Source organism: Gymnoscopelus braueri, assembly GCF_963280865.1.
Source record: "Gymnoscopelus braueri genome assembly, chromosome: 22".
Classification (NCBI taxonomy): domain Eukaryota; kingdom Metazoa; phylum Chordata; class Actinopteri; order Myctophiformes; family Myctophidae; genus Gymnoscopelus; species Gymnoscopelus braueri.
In genome coordinates this window covers 36,003,864-36,025,394 of record NC_137624.1, presented here as the reverse complement: position 1 = coordinate 36,025,394, position 21,531 = coordinate 36,003,864, and the positions used below count along the sequence as shown (strand labels likewise).

At 42.6% G+C, this 21,531-nt stretch overlaps 1 protein-coding gene across 3 annotated transcripts in view; it reads right to left on the bottom strand.

Annotated features, from left to right (window-relative positions):
* lamc3 (laminin, gamma 3) overlaps window positions 1-21,531 on the bottom strand; it is a gene marked incomplete at its 3' end in the record, with an annotated part of 219,918 nt that overhangs the window by 103,460 nt on the left and 94,927 nt on the right. For all 3 annotated transcript variants that reach the window (XM_080420017.1, XM_080420018.1, XM_080420019.1), the window contains exon 10: window positions 5,728-5,935. In XM_080420017.1, coding sequence (XP_080276143.1) covers window positions 5,728-5,935 — 208 coding nt within the window. The remainder of the gene's footprint in view (window positions 1-5,727; window positions 5,936-21,531) is intronic.

The window sequence follows — 21,531 nt, the reverse complement described above, 5'->3', positions numbered from 1 at the left end:
CAGTGTTCCGATATAAACCTGCGGGCCGCATTAAGTGAAGGTGGGGGCCGCATGTGGCCCCCCGGGCCGCCATTTGCCCATGTATGCTCCAGGGGATACAGGAGAAGCGGTTTATGTAGCCAAGGCTGAGCCAATCATCAAGGACATCCCTCACCCCTCAGCCACAATCTGTTCCCGTCGCTGCTGTGACCACGGCCAGACAAGTGACACCGGCCTGTCAGAATCCATAGCGGCAGACATCTCTGAACAGTTTTCACATGGCAACCAGTGGTGGACAGTAATGGAGTAAATATACTTGAGTTCTGTACTTAAGTACAGATTCTGAGGATCTGTACTTGAGTATTACATTGTGATGATACTTATTACTTTTACCCGAGTACATTTTCAAGACACATATTTTACTTTTACTCAAGTACATTTCTAGGAAGGCTGTAAAGTACTGAGTACTTTTAGGTTGGCTGTTTCTTATTTTTTCAAATTATCATAATTTTTAAGTAATGACGAGAGATTATCGAAGCAGCATCGAACATGGCTCCTACATGGCACTCGACCCCCTTCTTTCACACAAGAATGCAAAAGAAATATACATCATGTTAATCTAATCATACTACTTCAAGGTTTCTGTATTGTTACATCTTGTATTGGTGTATAGGAGTAAAATTATCATGTTTTAGAAACATAATGCGACATACAATACATTACATGTCAGAAACAACACCAATAGCAGCAGTGAGCAGCTGTTGGTTGTAGCGCTCGGTGGAACAGTTAGGACTTCACGTGGAACTCCATTTTTGGGACAATGACGTCATATTTGATGAATGGACATTTGAGGAGCTGGATTTAAAGGCTGATTCCACACAGTGTGAGGACATTAGTGAAAGAGAAGCAGACATTACATCCTCCTATTGAAACCATTAGAGCACCGAGTGGAAGTCAGAACTGACCATTCCTGGATCGTAACTTGAGACGTCACTGTTTGGGACAGTTCTATAGACCTCTGGAGAAGACACTCAGTCGAGAGATGGAGAACAAGCTGTGTGATGCTGAGATAAGGAGGATCCAGCAATATGAGGTGGATGTAACTCTGGACCCTGATACAGCTCACTGGATACTCATCCTGTCTGAGGATGGAAAACAAGTGAGTGATGGAAATGGATGGAAGAAACTCCCAGACAACACAGAGAGATTCTCTACATGTGTCTCTGTCTTAGGAAAACAAAGCTTCTCCTCAGGAAGGTTTTACTATGAGGTTCAGGTTGGAGGGAAGACTGACTGGAGTTTAGGAGTGGCCAGAGAGTCCATCAACAGGAAGGGAATAATCTATCTGAGACCCATCAATGGTTACTGGACTATACGGTTGAGGAAGGGAAACGAGTACGAGGCTCTTGCTGGCCCTGCTGTCCTCCTCCCTGTAAGAGAGGAGGTCCAGAAAGTGGGAGTGTTTGTGGATTATGAGGAGGGTCTGGTCTCTTTTTACGATGTGGAGACAAGAATTCATCTCTACACTTTCACTGGCTGCACCTTCACTGAGAGACTCTATCCATACTTCAGTCCAGATTTAAACCATAATGCTACAAACTCTGGTCCTCTGATCATCTCTCCTGTCAATCACACTGATTGACAGGATTAATCCTTACATTTACAATGAGGGTTGCATTTATAATAGAGTGTATAAATTACACAGTATATAATTGTAACTCTTAACACATTCCCTGCCCAGGGTTGCCAGATCTCCTTATTATAATTTCCCCGCAATGTTTTGTTTGAAAATAGCAGATCTACAAGCTCACAACGCGTCGCATCGTGAGCTTGTAGATCTGTTATTTTCAAATAGCTGATATGTTAAAGTGCTCATGTGGCCGATAGTCGCTTCTTTTGGGCTGGTTTTCCTAGACCTGGTTGCTTGTTTCTTTCACAGAATCTGGCAACACTGTCCCTGCCAGGTATTAATTCATTCACTATTATGTTAGCTTTTTTTTTTTTACCTTATATTGACGATCTTTGCAGAGCCACGGGAGCCGTGATGTGGGCGTGCATGTAAACAAAGCTTGTCTGGGGGATTGGGGAGGGTCTGATCTATCCACCAGAGAAATAATTGTGTAACCGCGATCGGCCATTTTGTCCCGGTCGGCTGTTGTATAACAGCCGTTTTCACAAAAAAAAAGAGAAAGGAGTGTTTTTCTAAAACTCATAAAGAAGGAGCGGACGGGAGTGTCATTCTTTGGGATGACGTCATATCTGTCCATTCCTTCTTTCAGGGTCCTAGGATCATTCCAATGTTGCGTTAGAGCGCCCTCTTGTGGAATTAAAAATAATTGAAAACAAGACGGAGACCTCCGTCAATGGTGGTCAACGGGTGGATTTGAAATGACAGAGATCTCCGTCAATGGCAGGGAATGTGTTAACTCACTGAGTGCCAGAATTATTTCTGGCTATGTTGTCCCAGTGCCAGAGATTTTCTCAAAGTAAAAAAAAAGTGCTTAGGAAGCGAGATACAGCCTTTTTCAGTTATAAGTTAAACAAGGAGTGGATGGAGCTGCAAATCTTCAGATAATGATATATTGGGTTCTGAACATTTTTTTCCACAAAAAAAAACGTTGCACCATAGCGATAAAACACGTGAAACACGTGAATAGCACTCAATGAGTTAAGAACAGTACTTAAATAAATGTACTTAGTTACTTTACACCACTGACTGGGCGAAGCTGAAGCTGAATTCCCCCCACGGGCTCAATAAAGGACTTTTTTTCTTTCTTGTTCTTTCTTTCTTTCTTTCTTCCTTTCTTTCCTTGTGTTCATGCGTAACATACACACGTGTGAACCGCATTCACGTGTCATATTTGTAGACTTTTTTTATTCACACCCGGAGAAAAGAGTCCCGCGTTCCCTCTCTCCTCTCCAGCTGCTTGTCATGTATCATGACGAGCATTATAACGCGTGGCTCTTCATCGCTTCCGACTCCAGCAGCATCACGGGGGAGAGGAGGAGGATGAAGACTTTCCCCATGCAGACACACTGGTGGTGGTGGTGTCCAGATTATGGCTCATCCACTCAGGGTGTGTTGCTGTCACTGTCCCTACCGAATGCCATGGATGAGACTGTGTAGTGATTAGCTGGCTGCCTCATGCTTTAGCTGTCATGTAGGACGTGGCAGGTACAGAACACCAGCATGCTAGGAATAGCCACTTCTTTGACTCAATATTCACACCTGTCTGTCGGTCTCTGTCTCTCTCTCTCTCTCTCGCTCTCTGTCGCAGTGGAATATATGACTTCCCTCTCTGGCTTTGGCTTGACTCGAGATGTCATATGCAATCTCCAGTGCTAAATTAACGTGAAGGATGTAGAGATGTACCCATATGGACAAGTAAGGGTCCATCTTGGGTTACATTTTGTACATTCTCTACACACATTCTCTACACATTCTCATTTGTAACCAATGTTACAAATCCTCTGCCCCCCCCCAAAGAAGAAGGATAGGGGAGGGGAAGGGCGGGGAGGAGAGGGGGCAGGATTAAAGTCCACGGCCAATCACAGCACTTTTCTGAGCCTAATTATTCAGAAAGCCCCAGACCACAGAAAATCCACTGAATGTTCAAAGTTCAGTTTTTTTGGTTGAGATTGAGGTCAGAAAACCTAAAAGAAACCAAACCCGAAAAACATAAAAAAAATAAAAATAAATTATGTCATGAAACCTTTAATGGTTAATGATGGTTGTTGTATAATGTGCTGAGCAGGGAGAAGAAATGTAGCAGAGGCTTGAACACCCAAGATAATACAAAATACATTTTAAAAATAAAATGTTGGTTTGTGAGTTAACTGACAGAAAAACACATACATCTGCAGTGGTTGGAGGGGGTCTCTCCTCTCATTGAGACACCAGAGACCCTGGTGTCGGTACAGAGAACACCCACTGGCTGATTATAGTCGTACCGCCTGGAGCTAATAATATGGACAGGATCTCCCCTGAGCAGAGTGACAGAAAGGTGGTCTCATACACGGGGAGACCTGCGGGTTCAAATCCCAGGTATAGGTAAGAGATGAAAGTTACGGATTGCAGCTTTAACACTGAGGATTTTTTTTTTTTACCGTTGTACCACAAGGAGGAAGGACAGCATTAGCCCATTAAAACCGGGAAAGCATCAGTGTCATTTTAGATGTTTGCATTGGATATTCAAAAATAGCAGATATACAAGCTCTTCGTGCCGCGCTGCGAGCTTGTACATCCGTAAATTTTTTTACATTTTTGAGAAATCTCGAAAGTGTGAGAACTACTGAACTAGAAGGCATTTTGTAGAGTCGGCCTCAGGTCTTAATGGGTTAATGATAGGATATAACAGCAGCCACTGTCAGGGGAGTGCCGGTAGATCCATGTGTGAATGTAGTTATGAGGAAAAAAGTGCCTGGTGGTGTTTTTGTACCAGCCAGCTCTAGTCCTGCTGCTTGTCCTGTCTGGTGACTGCACACCAGTAATGAGTTCCCCCTCGTACAGCATAGCGGTACAGCCCTATGGGTGAACGCAACCCACAGTCCCCCCCCCCCCTCCTCCTAAGTATACCAGGAGCCCAGGGACCAGGGTGATCATTAAATGGCCCTCTCTGAGGAAGAGATCCTCACTCGTCATTACAAAGCTATATAGATCATCCTCCGTCTCGGGCGCTGTGGCGCGCGGAGGCTGCCGTCGCACGCACGCACGCACGCACGCACGCACGCACGCACGCACGCACGCACGCACGCACGCACGCACGCACGCACGCACGCACGCACGCACGCACACACACACACACGCACGCACGTTTGTGTTAGTATACTTGTGAGGAGTAAGTAGTACTGTGATTTTATAAAAGGGCATTGTTGCCATTTCATTTATTTTTAACCTTAAACCTAAAAGGTCCTTACACACCGGGGCGATTTTTGTCCTGCGAATAATACGTTTTTTTTTAAAAACCTTATAAAGTCAATGCAAGCTTCCACACCAGTTTTGCGGAGCGAAAAAAGCGTCTTTTAATTATTCGGAACGAGTCCGAATTTTGCGTATATTCGCATATTCGCCGGTGTGTAACCGCCTTAAGTGTTGAGCACTGAAAATAGCCGATCTCCGATCTCCAGTTGTGGGCTTGAAGATCTGCACACCACCAGCGTGCAATTAAGTATAGATCAAGCAAAACTCTTAAACCCTAAACCTAACCTCTCAATGCCTAATCCTAACTCCAACCTGAATCTTTTTACGCACTAAAAAGTCATAAAGCAACCATGTACCTCGTGAGGACCATGTGTCCGCGTAATGTCTATTTCTCAAAGTTACCTATACTCGTGGGGACGAAGTATCTATATATAAAATCTGCAAGTGGTTCGACTTCCGCAATGGTATTATCGTTTCCGTTTCCGTCTTATCGTTTCCATCTTATTCTTTGTGTTATTCATTGTCTCTGATACAGAGGGCGGCCCCCTACAGCCCAAGATTGTATGTCTGCATTTGGTGCCGTGACTCTCTAGGTTGTGACCTCAGACGGAGTGAGACTGAATACCACTTCAGGTTAACTGTTTCACAATAAAACTCCAAATTATTCCAAATAAACTCCAAAAATTATACACAAGTAATCTCTACTGTCTCTGTCTCCGATGTGTGATCCATGCTACTAGAAGTGAGGGTACTGTACACCCCCCCCCCCACACACACACACACACACACAGAGAGAGAGAGAGAAAGGATGCTAGCAGCAGGTGTACCTGACAGAGAAGACGTGATGGGGAACGGTGCCTGTCGGACGGTCCAGCCATGGCTCCTCAGGTGAGAGGCTTGCAGACAGCGTGGTTCCTCCTCCAGAGCCTTCCAGGAACACGGTGACTCCTCCAGGCAGGAGCTCCGTGGTCTCGGCGTTGAAGGTGATGGAGAGCAGCTGACCATAGCTGTGGAGATGGTTGCCCAGGAACTTATCTGTAGCAAAGAGCAGAGGAAACTAGAGCTCAGTATGTTTAGGGATCGTGGAGAAATAGCTCTGACAATGGTCACATCAATACTTCTCCTGCTGCTATAGTACAAGACAACAAACGTGTGTGTGTGTGTGTGTGTGTGTGTGTGTGTGTGTGACGAGTGTGTGGGTGTGGGTGTGGGTGTGTGTGTGTGTGTGTGTGTGTGTGTGTGTGTGTGTGTGTGTGTGTGTGTGTGTGTGTGTGTGTGTGTGTGCGCGCGTGTGTAATTGTATAGTAGTTGACTTTAAAAAAGAAGACGAAGAAGAGATCCGAGCACTCATAAAATGTGGAGGATAGGAAGTAAAGTTAAAACAAAATGTATTCTAAAAAATAGATGATATTAATATGCTTTATTTCCTATCCTCCACATTTCTCGGAAACTCTTTAAGTTTATAGTCCCGCCGATCGTAGAAGCACCATACACTTTTAAGACTTGTTTTTTTAATCTCCTATGAGCACCCGGTTTGCCTCTATGTCTTTTCTCTTCAAGTATAGTAGAGTTTGAGAAATGGATTTTTTTGTGAGGAAAATGTAGGTTGGTAAATTCTGTTTCAGCTTCACCCAGCTGATGGCTGCTCATATGGTTATTATGAGCGCATGGGGGGGGGGGGGGGGTGTCAGGGGTTAAGTGTCTTGCCCAAGGGACACTTAAACCTGTGTATAGACCTCCATTCTCACAAGACAAATGCTTGTTTTATTGTTAGAAATTATTTTTAGAGTTAGGTAAATTGAGTTAGGTTAATTGGGAAAAAGATGCAGGTTGAGGTTAGGATTATAGACGGAGGGACTTGTTTATCTGTCTGGGGGGAGAAGATATCCAGGCTTCTTTTTTTTTTAGCCCACAAACAGCACAGTGGGAGACTGCGTTTAATTAAGCACTGTCTCATCTCTGCCTCATTACAGCACATTAAGAGGACTTCAAAAAGACTCCACAGCATCAAGCACATTCACTCTTTTTTTATGCTTTTACAAGGTTTCTGCCCGGCAACAGTGGTGGAAAAAGTACCAAATTGTTTTACTTAAAGTTATACAATGCAGAATCCCAAATAACGATTTTTAGCAACCTCTGCTGGTCACTACCGTCACTGCATACAATTTCCGTAATCCTCGATTACCCAGAATTCCATTCGTTTTCACCGGAAGCCGGAAGCGTTTCAAAAAGCGATCTTTTAATTGTTTTATACTATCTACGGATCGTTTCTCTTAGCCAGTGGAGCATTAGTTACCATGAGCTGTGCTTTCTTTTTCTGTTCTTTTTCGATCTTCAAATCCTACATTCTCTTAACATCAGCGTGAGGTTCCTTTTTGCTATTACCGCGGTAGTTCCTGGCCAAACAGGAAACCGTTGCGGTAGTTCCTGGGGACGTCGGCCACGACGTCATGACGTTGGCCAGGAACGTCATTTCCCCGGGAATGTCCCCCCAGTCCACTTTCAATAGAAAATATATAAATAAAAGGCTTCCGGGGGTGAAATTCATGGAGTGGGTGTTGTGAAACTTTTGCCACTGACAAAAGATATACAATTTAACTTTAGTTTTGTTGAAAACGTTACCTAGTATTACTTTAAGTAAAAATATCAATACCGCAATGTAAAAATACTCTGTTACAAGTCCGGAATTCAAAATGGACTCGAGTAAAAGTACAAAAGTATTGGTATCAAAATATACTTAAAGTACAAAAGTAAAAGTACTCTTGCATGCAGAATGTCCCGTTTCACAAGTTTTCAAATGTATAAAATGTATGAGAATCTTTTGAAAATAGCCGATCTACAAGCTCACAATGCGTTTTCAAAAGTCTAAATGTATATAGGGGCTGAAGTGGGTAATGTATGTTTTGTAATAATAATCAAAATCTACAAAGTAACTAGTGACTAAAGTTTTCAAATAATTGTAGTGGCGTAAAAGTACAATATTTGCCTCTGAAATGTAGTGGAGTAGAAGTAAAAGTACTGTGAATTGGAAATACTCCAGTAAAGTGAAAATGCCTCAAAATTGTAATTATGTACAGTACTTAAGTAAATGTACTTAGTTACTTTACACCACTGCCCGGCAGTGATGGTATGAAACAAAAGCAGAAATGACTGAATGATGAATAAATTAACTATGCCTCTCCTCCCGCTGTGTCCAAAGCACGAGAGCGACCATCTTGCTGGTCATAGACTCCCCAGCAAGCACAATGACGTCATGATGACGTTATGATGACGCCCGGTCATCACCCCGGTGACGTTCAGGACTAGGCCAGATCACAGCCCATATGGGGATGATCTTTACGTCATTTACAGGACGTCATCACCGGGACATCATATGGACATTTTGGGTGATGAGAAATGTGTTTAGATGACGTCCTGGAGGTGACGTTTTTGTGGTCAGGATAAATTTTGGTTGAAATCAGGTGATATTCTGGGCCAGATCTGACTTGTCTTGGTTTGACTTGATCTAGCCCCAATCGAGACGTCACTGATTGGTCCGGGTCCTGACTGTGCTTGCTGGGTCAGCTTTAGTGGTGAATGGTGCTCAGCTAGGGGGCAGAGAGGCAGAGACAACAGCAGAGATTGTTCCATCAGGGAAAGGCTTTGGATGAGGATGGCTGAAGAAAAGAGAGACTTGGCCCTCCAGCAGCTCCAACGCTATCCGTCACAAATGGCAGATGAGAGTCTCGCTCAATATGTCCACTGCGGGCATTAACCAATTCAGAACGGGAAAGCATCTGTGTCCTTTTTAAGATTTCTTTAGGCTATTCAAAAATAGCAGATATACAAGCTCGTAGCGCGGCACCGAGTGCCGCGCTACGAGCTTGTAGATCTGCAATTTTCTTTTTTGAAAAATCTTGAAAATGTGTGCTAATCTTTTTTTTAAGCGAAACATTTTAACTCAAATCTTTGCTTCTTGGGATTCTATAAATGTCTTCTAACTCAAAAAGTATGTTTCTATATCTGTGGATCTCAAACTTTTTCATGTAAGGACCCCCAAAATGATATGTATTTGATCACCGACCCCCATCTCAAAATATGTCGTTCCAGGGACCCCCCAGAAGCAAACATTTGAGTTCGCTTTAAAAAATATACAGGCCTATACTGTATATTCAAATATTTGCACAAATGTTCAAGATTTTTCAAAGATAGATATAAATAGATATAGAAGATCTACAAGCTCATAGCGCGGCACCTGTATATCTGCAATTTTTTGAATAGCCAAAGTATAAAACATGGATAAAGTGGTTACACTAGATGCGTTCCCGGCCTGAATGGGTTAACATTTCGCCAGGAAAGCCGGGCTGGCAGCCTCTTCATTTTAACCCTGAGTGGACTTCAGGAAGGAGGAAGGAAGGAAAGAGGGGAGGAGGGTGTATAAAAGGGGGGAGAAGTGGATGGAAAGAGATTGAATACTGATAGACACAGAGTGAAGGTTAAAGAATAGTGAAGGAGATGGAATGCGTAATAAAGCGTGGAGTCTATATTCAGACTTTGGTGTTTTGTATCCAGATTGTGTCTAAACGCGGTTCGAGATGGATGGCTGTTACCCGTCTTGCCTTTAGAATGCGTCTCGAGCACGTCTCGATGGGACCACTTGCGATCGGATCGCACGTCCCCGCCCGCTCAATATGCAGGAGAAAAAAACAGGGGGTCTACTGTCAGGACGTGTCAGAGGTGAGGACCCCAGAGGCAGGCAAACGGCAGAAGCAGAAGGGCTCTGTAATATGCCCCTCCAGGTTTCCATCTGCACTAAGTTACATGGTTCTCAACCTTTTCAGGCCTGCAACCCCCCAAAAGAATCATATTTGAACTGGGCACCCCCCAAAAGAATCATATTTGAACTGGGCACCCCCCAAAATAATCATATTTGAACTGGGCACCCCCCAAAATAATCATATTTGAACTGGGCACCCCCCAAAATAATCATATTTGAACTGAGGACCCCCTCACCCTGACACGCACTTGGAATTGTAGGAGTTGAGGCATTACATAAATATTGTGATCAGCATTTTTCTTTCTTATATTATTTTGACAATGTGGCCTGACAATGTGGCCAATGTTTGTGGTCTTTTTTCATTTATTCTTTAAAAAAAATATGTTTTAGGTCATAGGCATCCGTCCGTCAGTGATGACGATGGATTGTGCCTGAGGGGTCAGTTTTCTTTTTGTTTCGAGCAAAAAAATCATGTGGGGACTAAGTAACTGGACGATAAAATAGACGACCTACAAGCTCTCACATGTAGCAATCTGCAAGTTAAGTTGTAACGCAATGTAAGCGTGTAGATCTGCTATTTGCTGAATGTTCATCCCATGCAGAACATGGATGCCAGAGTCTCTTGAGATGCGGAAAATGCAAAGAAAATCAAGCGGATGCCCTCCCCCCCGCCCTCCTGTAAATCAAATTAGTCTGAGCCTATCTAGCTTGCTGCTTACTAGAAATGGAAATTGTGAAATATATTTTAAAGGTATCTTGAGAGTTATACACACTCTCCCGACATTGGAAGTTTGTGGAGTTTGTCTGGGCTTTGAGAGAGCTAGCAGGGACGCTAGGGTTCATGTGGTTAACAAACAAAGCACAAGGACTTATGGGACGGTTGAGGCAGGCTAGGGTGACAGCAGAGGCACTGAGCAGCCCCCAAACAACAAAGAAACGGGTCCAAAAAAGAGAACAGACAAACCCAGACTCCAATATTAGGGCAAGAGGGGAGCAAACAGACAGCTTAGGCAGGCGTATAGAACACGGTACACAAAAACAAGCCAAGACACAGAAGGTGACAAACTCATAGGATCTGGCAGGGAGCAGTGAAAGCAGACACACACACACACACACACACACACACACACACACACACACACACACACACACACACACACACACACACACACACACACACACACACACACACACACACACACACACACACACACACACACACACACACACACACACACACACACACACACACACACACACACACACACACACACACACACACACACACACAGGTTAACAGGACACAAGTGAACAAGTTTAACAAGTAGCATAGAATTGTCTGGAGGGAATGACAGACACATGAACAGGAGAGTGAAGACAAACAGCTATATGAAGGAAAACCCTGTAAACACACATTACACAATAAAACGATATACACAGCTATAAGGTAAAACATAACTACAACAAAGAAACCAGCACACACAATAAAGTATTACTACAAAATAAAAGAGCACAACAGGCAAAGATTAAGCCATTAAAACCGGGAAAGCATCGGTGTCATTTGAGCTTTTAGCTAAATATTTATATACAGTATATATATATACATACTGTATGAGTGGGTGTGTCTAGATTTCTCTAAAATCACATTTTGAGATGGGGGTCCGCGGCCAAATACATATCATTTTTGGGGTCCTTGACATGAAAAAGTTTGAGCACCACTAAGTAGCAACATAGGTTTTTCAGAAAACTGTTAGGATTTAGGAGGACAATTGTGTAGAATCGGCCTCAGGTCTTAATGAAAAAAAAAGGGGACACAAAGAGAGACAGAGAGAAGGGTCTGGACGGAGACAGACCCTGACAGGTACATCCCCCCCGTTTCGTACCACAGGGCCCACGCAATCAATGGCGAGTCTGAAGCGGTCACGCCGTAGACACCATCAGAGATCTCCGCCTGGCTGCAGGTATACTGATAGGTCTGGGGAAATCTAAATGCAATGTATGGTAAGCTTGCATCTCCAGGCTGTCCACGTACATGGTGGAAAAAGCCTGGTTTTCGATCGTTCCAAATTGACCAGTATGATCCTGTTTCCAGCCATTTTCACACAAACACACACACACACACACACACACACACACACACACACACTTCCAGAATCTGCTCTATTGTAGACCCAGACTGGATCTTCTGCAACCTGCAAAGCGTATCATGGCTAGATTAGAACAACAAAGAAAACTAGTGCTAAAATAGCTATGCCTAGAGAAGAAAAAAGACCATTGCTGCATTCTTTTTGGAACCAACTGCTTACAGTGTACTACTACCAGAGAGCTCCATTGCGCCATCCACTGCTGCTTACATAATTAACCCATTAACTCACTGAGTGCCAGAATTATTTCTGTCTATTTCTGGCCAGTACGATTGTTTTTTTGTTTGTTTTTTTCAAAGTAAAAAAAAAGATACAGCCTTTTTCAGTTATAAGTTAAACAAGGAGTGGATGGAGCTGCAAATCTTCAGATAATGATATCTTGGGTTCTAAAAAAACAAAAACAAAACAAAAAAACACGTGAAACACGTTAATGGCACTCAATGAGTTAAGACAGGGAAAGCATCTGTAATTTTAGATTTTAACCACTTTAAACATTATTTTATACTTTGGCTATTTTTAAAAAATCCTGAAAATGTGTGCGAATCTTTGAATATGATTTTTTTTTAAGCAAACATTTGTAAGATATTTTGTTCTAGGAACATCCAGAAGTTCTAGGAACCTCCAGAAGCAAAGATTTGAAACAACAAAAATGTTGTTTCAAAAAATATATGTATTCAAAGATTTGCACTCAGTGCCGCGCTATGAGCTTGTATATCTGCTATTTTTTAATAGCCCTAAGTATAAAATAATGGATTTTTGTTTTCTTTTTTTTCTGTGATTCCGCCTTTACCTACAGTACTGTACAGTTATTATAGCCTCATGTTTTTTTCTCATACACACGGTGTGATATAGACCTGTACAAAGACATTAGACTCTACAGCCATGGTACAGTAAGTATGGTTATTATATACCATGCCTGTCAATAAATCACATTGTGGGATTTCACAAACCCTTTGTGTAATATCACGTGGTTCTCAAAGTGGGGTCCAGGGACCCTTAGGGTGCCCTGGGGCGTGTTCTTAATGGACCCTTACAGGTCTGTAACAGTAACTCTGAGAGTTATGAGGGTCCTTGAAATATAAATAAATAAATACAAGTTTGAGAACCACTTGGTGTGTGTGTGTGTGTGTGTGTGTGTGTGTGTGTGTGTGTGTGTGTGTGTGTGTGTGTGTGTGTGTGTGTGTGTGTGTGTGTGTGTGTGTGTGTGTGGGGGGGTGTGTGTGTGTGAGTGAGTGAGTGAGTGAGTGAGTGAGTGAGTGAGTGAGTGAGTGAGTGAGTGAGTGTGTGAGTGAGTGAGTGAAAGAGAATAAGAGAGAGAGCAAGAGTTCATGATTTGAAAGGCAGTGGTGTAAAGTAACATTTACAGTACATTTAAGTACTGTACTTAAGTACAATGTTGAAGTCTTTTTTACTTTACTGGAGTATTTCCAATTGTCTATACTTATACTTCTACTCCACTACATCTCAGAGGCAAATATTGTACTTTTACTCCACTACAATTATTTGAAAACTTTAGTTACTAGTTACTTTGCAGATATAAATTATTACATTATAAAACATATACTTCAGCCCTATTTTATACCAAGGCTATTTGAAAATAGCCGATCTACAAGCTCACAACGCGTCGCACCGCACTGCAGTATTGATACTTTTACTTAAGTCAAATAAAATGAGTACTTTTTCCACCAGTGATAATTTGAAAGGTGAAGAAGAGTTGAAGGAGTGTTGGATAGAGGAGCAGAACGACAGGGGGAGGGGGGAATGGAGGAGAGAAGAACAGACAGTAATACATTGTTGAGTTTTTTTTTCTTTCTCTCCTCTCGGCACTAGCTCTGCTGTTTTGACATTTTGGACCGAGTTGTTTTGACATGCTGCTGCCTTTGGGCCTGGATGTGACCCTCATCCCCCCGAAAAGTAGGAACAGAACTCTCTCAGCTGGGCTGTGGGCTCACACAGCCGCACTGGGACAATGTTCTCCCTCTCTCTCTCTGCTCCCCTCACAACCCCAAACACACACACACCCGCTCTCACTTAACCCATTAAGACCGGGAACGCATCTGTGTCATTTTGTGATGTCTTTTGGCTATTCAAAAATAGCAGATCTACAAGCTCGTAGCGCGGCACCGGTGCTATGAGCTTGTAGATCTGCTATCTTTTTTTTTTTGTTGAAAATGTGTGCAAATCTTAGAATATATAATTTTTAAAGCGAACATTTTTAAACTCAAATCTTTGCTTCTGGGGATTCTACAAATGTGTTCTAAATATCCTTAAGGTCATTACACACCGGCGATTATGCGAATATACGCAAAATTCGGATGCGGTCCGAATAAATAAAAGGCGCTTTTTCGCTCCGCGAAATTGATGTGGAAGCTTGCATTGACTTTATAAGTTTTTTTTTTTAAAGTTAGCCCCTGGTGTGTAAGGACCTTAACGGTTTAGTAACAAAAAAAACTTGTGTTGCTATATACAGTATCAGTGGTTCTCAAACTTTTTTCATGTGAGGGACCCCCAAAATGATGTATTTGTTCGCAGACCCACCCATCTCAAAATATGTTGTTCCAGGGACCCCCAGAAGCAAAGACTGGAGTTAAAAATGTATATATAAATATATATTCAAAGATTTGCTCAAATATCCATTATTTTTCAAAAATAGCAGATCTACAAGCTCTCTCGGTGCCGCGCTATGAGCTTGTACAGTAGATCTGCTATTTTTGAATAGCCAAAGAAATCTTAAAATGACACAGATGTGTTCCGGGATTGAATGGGTTAATTACAAATGGAAAATAGATGGAAGCAGATGGCATTGCTATTGGCGCGTGTGCGTGCATGTGCGTGCATGCGTGTGCCTGTGTGTGTGTGTGTGTGTGTGTGTGTGTGTGTACATGTGAGCGTGCATGTGTGTGTGTTATTAGCCTTGTGTTATTATTTACTCGTCCATAAAACCCATGCATACATGCATGGGAGTCTGCAATGCGCTTGTACAACACAAAGCACCACGACCGTCGCATCTGTTTTTCCACGTTTTTGGTCTCACTTCACTGCCATGTAAACCATGTGTCTAGTTAGTCACTTGGATCAGGGCCCACTTCATCATCTTCATGAGTGTTCGTGGCCCACCCATCTGAACACTTAACCCACTAGGGCCTGAAGTTCATATTCCACAAAATGTCTTCTAAATCTTAAAGAGGTGGTGCCATGGTTTTGCACTATCTTTGAGGTTGATAGAACTTCATTAAGCCCCCTGGTGGTGTTTTTATGGTGTTTTATGTCTTCTCTGACTATTTTGAGTTTCTACCTGGAGGCTGAAACCTTGAGGTCAAACGTGCCAATAGAAAAACAGCACTTTAATGACAAGGTGAAAATATACCCTCCCCCTCACTATCATAACACAACAGGTGTGGGCATGAGGAGGAGGAGGGACTAGGACAGGTGGGTGGTGCTAAGGTGGTGGAGGAGGTGCTAAGGTGAGAACCAGGTATACTTAATGAACTGGAGGCATACCAACATAAAAACATAATTTTAACACTTTCTGTACACCTTTTTGAAAAAAATCTTCCTCCTAGTATAACCATAATACCTGATGATTATGTTTTAGGGGGGGGGGAAATCACTGAAAATCACGGCACCCCGTTTTCAGTTTTCTGAAAAACGTATGTTAATATATCAGTGGGGCTAAAACCTTTTCATGTCAAGGACCTCCAAAATTATATGTATTCAGCCGCCGACCCCCCATCTGTATATATGTTGTTCCAGGGACCCCCCAAAAGCAAAGATTTGAGTTAAAAATGTTTGCTTTAAAAAATATATATATATATATTCAAAGATTTTCACGCATTTTCACGATTTTTCAAAAATAGCAGATCTACAAGCTCATAGCGCGGCACCGGCACTCGGTGCCGCGCTATGAGCTTGCCGCGCTATGAGCTTGCCGCGCTATGAGCTTGCCGCGCTATGAGCTTGCCGCGCTATGAGCTTGCCGCGCTATGAGCTTGTAGATCTGCTATTTTTGAATAGGCAAAGTATAAAATAGTGGTTTAAGTGGTTACACAGATGCGTTTTCAGAGCGTGTTTACTGCCTCTCCCCATCAGATCTGCCCAGTCAGTCAATTGGGGTTTTCAAAGCCCCACTTAAAACCCATCTGTTCCCTAGGCTTTTAACTGCATTTGAGTTTGTTTAAAGTACCCAATTTGTTTTTAACTTTGCACCTTTTTGCTACGTGTTAATGCATATTATATCCGTTGATGTTTTTTTCTTTTCTTTTGATGCTTTGAATTGTTTTTGTTACAGCACTTTGATCAGCTCGGGCTGTTGTAAACGTGCCACATAAATAAAGTTTGATTTGATTTATTTCCGACCACTTAAGACCTGAGGCCGACCTCTACGAATGCCTTCTAAATCCAAACAGTTTTCTGAATAAAACATATGTTTCTATATCAGTCTCAATCTCAAACTTTTTAATATCAAGGACCCGCAAAATTAGATGTATTTTGTCGCCGACCCCAGTCTCTTTAATATTTTGTACCAGGGATCCCCAGAGGCAAAGATATTCAAAGGCCCAAACAGCGGCATTGGCATGGCATTGGAGTGTGGCATTGTAGCATGGCGTCGCAGTGCAGTGCTTGATTTTGACAGCAATTTTTTTTTTCGTTTTAGTCATTAGTCTTTTGAATAAAATTCCATTTAGTTTTTGTCATCTGAAAAAGTTTTAGTTTTTGTCTAGTTTTAGTCGACTAAATATCATAAGATTTCAGTCGACTACATCTACAGTTGATTTAGTCGACTAAAATGTATTTTGGAAAAAGGTAGTCGACGAACATTTTTCGTCATAGTTTTAGTCGACAAAATCAACACTGTAAATCAACACTGTAACAGATGCGCAGAAATGTTGCATTTATTTAGTAGGATTATAGAATTGTTTTCATTGTCTTCTCCTTTTAAATGCCCCCCCCCCCCCGGCTCCCCCTGAAGACCACAGCCTCTCTCTCTCTCTCTCTCTCTCTCTCTCTCTCTCTCTCTCTCTCTCTCTCTCTCTCTCTCTCTCTCTCTCTCTCTCTCTGAAGATCAGTGCTCCAGCAAACTCTGTACAAAGCCAATATTGGACTGATTACAAAGCGGCAGTTTGTCCAGGCAGCCTCTGCTCTCAGCCTGTCTGTCTGTCTGTCGATGTGAGTTATACCCACAGTGGGAGTTGTGTTTGTGCGAGACGTGATTTAATTGAAACAGAGTTGATTTAATTGCTTTGGAGCGGATCTAAAAAGGCCCGATTGATCACAGACGCCTCCGCCATTCAGGAGAAGTCACGGGGGCATCTGACGGGTTTGTGGTGACAGGGACTTTATGTGTCTCTGGCAGAAAGGTCAAGGGTGGCCACGCCTGGAGCCCATCACATCACTTCAAGAAAACTACCAGCGGTGGAAAGTTACAAAGTTCATTTACTCAAGTGCTCAAGTTTTTTTTTTTCATTTACTCAAGTTTTTCGATATTTCTGCCTTTGAGATACAAACATTGTTCCTTTTACTCCACTGCAATTAGTTGAACACTTTAGTTACTAGTTACTTTGTAGATTTAGGTTATTATTACGAAGCATTAGCCACTTTAGCCCTATTTTATACTTGGTTATTCGAAAATAGCTGATCAACAAGCTACCGTTGCTTCGAGACACATTGTGAGCTTGTAGATCGGCTATTTTTTCAAAAGGTTTGACACATTCTGAAAATAATTTGTGAAATGGGACATTCTGCATAATGAGTACTTTGATACTTCTACTCAAGTAACATTTTGAATTCAGGACTTTCACTTGTAATAGCATCTCTGTGGTATTGCTGTTCTTAAGTAAGAAATCCTCCACCACCTTTTGAACTCAAGAGACCCTTCGTTCTTTGACAGAAACAAATTGGAACAGGATAAAGTTCTGTCTTGGTCAACTCTTATTATTTTCTGCTCACTGCAGGAGCATAATTGCACATTTCTGACATAATATAGATAGTATCTGCATGCACAATGAACATTCAGAATAAAAGTCACAAAACAGTGTCAGCTCTGCGAGTGGTGATGAGTTACAGTAGGAGAAGTTAAAATCTACAAGCTCACAATGCATCGTGTCGCAGCACATTGTGAGGTTACAGATCGGTTATTTTCGTGAGTAGAACTCGCAAAAGCAAAACGAACTCACTGGTATTTAAGCTGCCTGACGCCCGGACTACACCAGGCTTTTTCAAAGCGCGCGTACGCGTGGAATTTACTGCACGCGTACGCAGTGTTTGGAAAGATCCGATTGATATCATTGATACCGGCTACACCAGGCGCGCGGATACACGAGCCCTGCATACACAAGCTTAAAAATAGGACTAGGTCTATAAGTGCGAGTGTGCATATGCGAGGCTCGCGTGCGTCACGCGCACATTCTCTGGTGTGTGCCGGCCGTAAGTATAGTTTTGGTTTAGTTTTGTTTCTTTTGATCATTCTTTGGTGTTATCTATGTTTAATCAATGAATGCAAATCAGCGGGTCATTAACACATTGAATGCCAGTCGCGTAGATCTACGCGAACCTATTTAAAGCCGCAGCGTGCCAGTCGCGTAGATCTACGCGAACCGCCGATTCCCATTGAAATTGCCCCAGGTGCACTTTCCGAATTTTTTTGATCCATTTCCGTTTCCGGTTTCCGGTCGGAAACTGAATTATTCGGGTTCCGGTTTTTTCGATCGTATCCGCTTCCTGTCTGGGATCCTGTTTAAAACTCGATTTTCTCGGTTGTTGTTTTTCTCCTCGCTGATCACTGTTTAGCGTTGATCGGCTGTATCTTCAAGATGGCGGCTCGCATTTGGAAACTGTTTTCGCTGGCCGTTTCTCACAGATCCGCTGTGTGTTTAGAACCAAATGAACGCCCACTTTTAACTTATTTAGCGAGGTTTGTGGCGACATGAAAAAAACAAAAAAACAACAATAAAACACTGGCACTGGTGAGTACATTATGAGATTAAACTCTGGCATGGAATGTGTTAAGGGAGAGAGGATCACACTCCCTGTGGCTCCTGTGATGACACATGGCTCTGGAGATGTGTTCACTCCTACTCAGTAGTCACTCACTGATCGGGTTCAAGTTTTTTTTTTACTGTCGCAGCATGGCACTCGCAGTGCAGTTATGCCAATTAATCCTTTAAAAATGAACAGGCAGAGCAAATGCACATCCAGAAAGCACATTAATTGACACAGAGACCAGACTCGACGACAATCATCATTAGATTAGCTGCCTCCTCGACATAATTACAACTCGAAAAAGGTCGAATAAAGTGATTTAATTAGCAGTAAATGACCAACTCTACGGCACACACACACACACACACACACACACACACACACACACACACACACACACACACACACACACACACACACACACACACACACACACACACACACACACACACACACACACACACACACACACACACACACACACACACACACACGGAATCTGCTATTTTTGCAGGGAAAAAAAGAAAGAAAGGGAAAAAAAATAATTTGGAAATGTTTGCCTATAATGCCCAAAATAGGGACACCAGGTTTAAAGTGGCTAATAATGAACGTATGGTTGTATCTATATTATAACATGTGCGTCACATGTCGATGGACTAGGCGTGGATTAAGGTGCACTCAGTGCCGGTCTAAAATCTGCAAAAGAATATTCAGAGGTGGCGAAAATAATGCATAAAAATAGCTGTGCAAACAGACTACAGTAGTGTGTGGCAACTACCATCCCCATCTCCCCCGATGACAAATCCAGCCATGTTCGTCACTTGGGAGTGTTTTTGCTGCGTACATCACAAGGACACCAGGAGGGTGGAAGAGGACAAGAGGGGAACAAGAGGAGGAAATTGCTCAGACTACCTCCTGACGCACAATCATATGTGACTCAGTACAGTGCTTTGAGACACAAACTTAGCCCATGGTCATGTTTCATCTTTTATACAGCTCATGAAAGTGCAGAATGTAAGCTTTCAAATGACGTGTCATTCATTGAACATGAATATTTGAAGAAGATATGCTCAGATTATGCTAATGTTTTTCATCAAGTTCACGGTTCTTCTTTCTGCACACAACAGAACATGGGCGGGGATTAGGAGAGAGCAACGCCGTAGAGAGTGTGAAACCGGAGAGACAATGGGGGCAATGACCAACCAAAACCACTCTCTACTTTTGGTACTTTATAAGTACATTTTGATAGCAATACTTTTGCACTTTTACTCAAATACATTTTTAAATTCCGGACTTTTACTTGTAACAGACTGTCACCACCACTGTCTGGATCGCAGTAGGCCTGCCAGCTACTAGACGAGGGCTCACAATGTACTTCACACACAATTAACGCTCCAAAACAAGGCAGCAACCAAGTGTGCAACCTGTCAGCTTATAGCCCACGCACTCACACATTATAGGCGAGGGAGGAAAAGAACGTGATAGCATGTTTTTATTTATTTATTTGGATTAGTTTAAATGCCCGTCTTTGGAGTGCTGTCGCCCTTTAGTCCAACTTCTTGGGGGAAAACAAGAAAAATGACACAGATGCGTTCCCGACCCACAGGTTGAGAACCACTGGCCTATATAATGATATGACACCAGGTTGAAAGAGGTCACAGTACTATAAATCTGTGGGTTTTTATGAATATTCTACCAATGGAAAATATTAACGAGAGCTTGTGACTACAGTAAATCATAAACTACATTGGATCCATTGGAACACACTAGGTTATTTTTCGGACATACAAGGTTTTCTAACCCGACAGTGACGATACGTTCTTGTGTCTCTCGGTCTGGTCTGTCTGTCTGTCTCTCCTTCGCCCCACTGCTTTGGGCGTAGCGGCCTGGCCTCTGCTCTCTGGCCATGGAAAGCGTCCATGTCGAGGGCTAGCTTGTTGAACAGGTGGCTGAGCTGAAGGATGATGTATGACGTCTCCTTGAGCATGAAGCTCTCAGCTCAGCCATGAAGGGCCTCGGTTATCCCCTTCAATCCGGGTATAACGCATCTGTGTCATGTCTTTAGGCTATTAAAAAATAGCAGATATACAAGCTCATAGCGCGGCACCGAGTGCCGCGCTACGAGCTTGTAGATCTGCTATTTTTGAAAAATCGTGGAAAATGTGTGCAAATCTTTGCTTCTGGGGGGGTCCCTGGAACAAAACATTTTGAGATGGGGGTCCGCAGGATTAATCTAAATCCTAACAAGTATGTTCCTATATTAAGTGGTGCTCCAACTTTTCCATGTCAAGGACCACCCAAAATGATATGTATTTGGCCGCGGACCCCCCCCATCTCAAAATATGTTGTTCCAGGCACCCCCAGAAGCACAGATCGGAGTTAAAAATGTTCGCTTCAAAACATATATTCAAAGATTTGCACAAATTTCCCAATTTTTTTCAGAAAATTGCAGATCTACAAGCTCATAGCGCGGCACTTTGATAGCCAAAGAAATCTTAAAATGACAGAGATGCGTTCCCGGTCTAATGGGTTAAAGTCCGCTCCATTCAAGTACATAGAGGCCATGCTATAGTTGAAGGCAGGTCAAAACAACTGTTTGAAGATGTACTTCATGTCTGTCCATTATACTCAGTGCTATGCTATTTTTTTACTTGGGTAAAAGTAGCAATACCACAATATGAAAATACTCTGTTACAAGTAAAAAGGCCTGTGGTACAAAAAGTATTGATATAACTAAAATGCCTTTGTGCCGA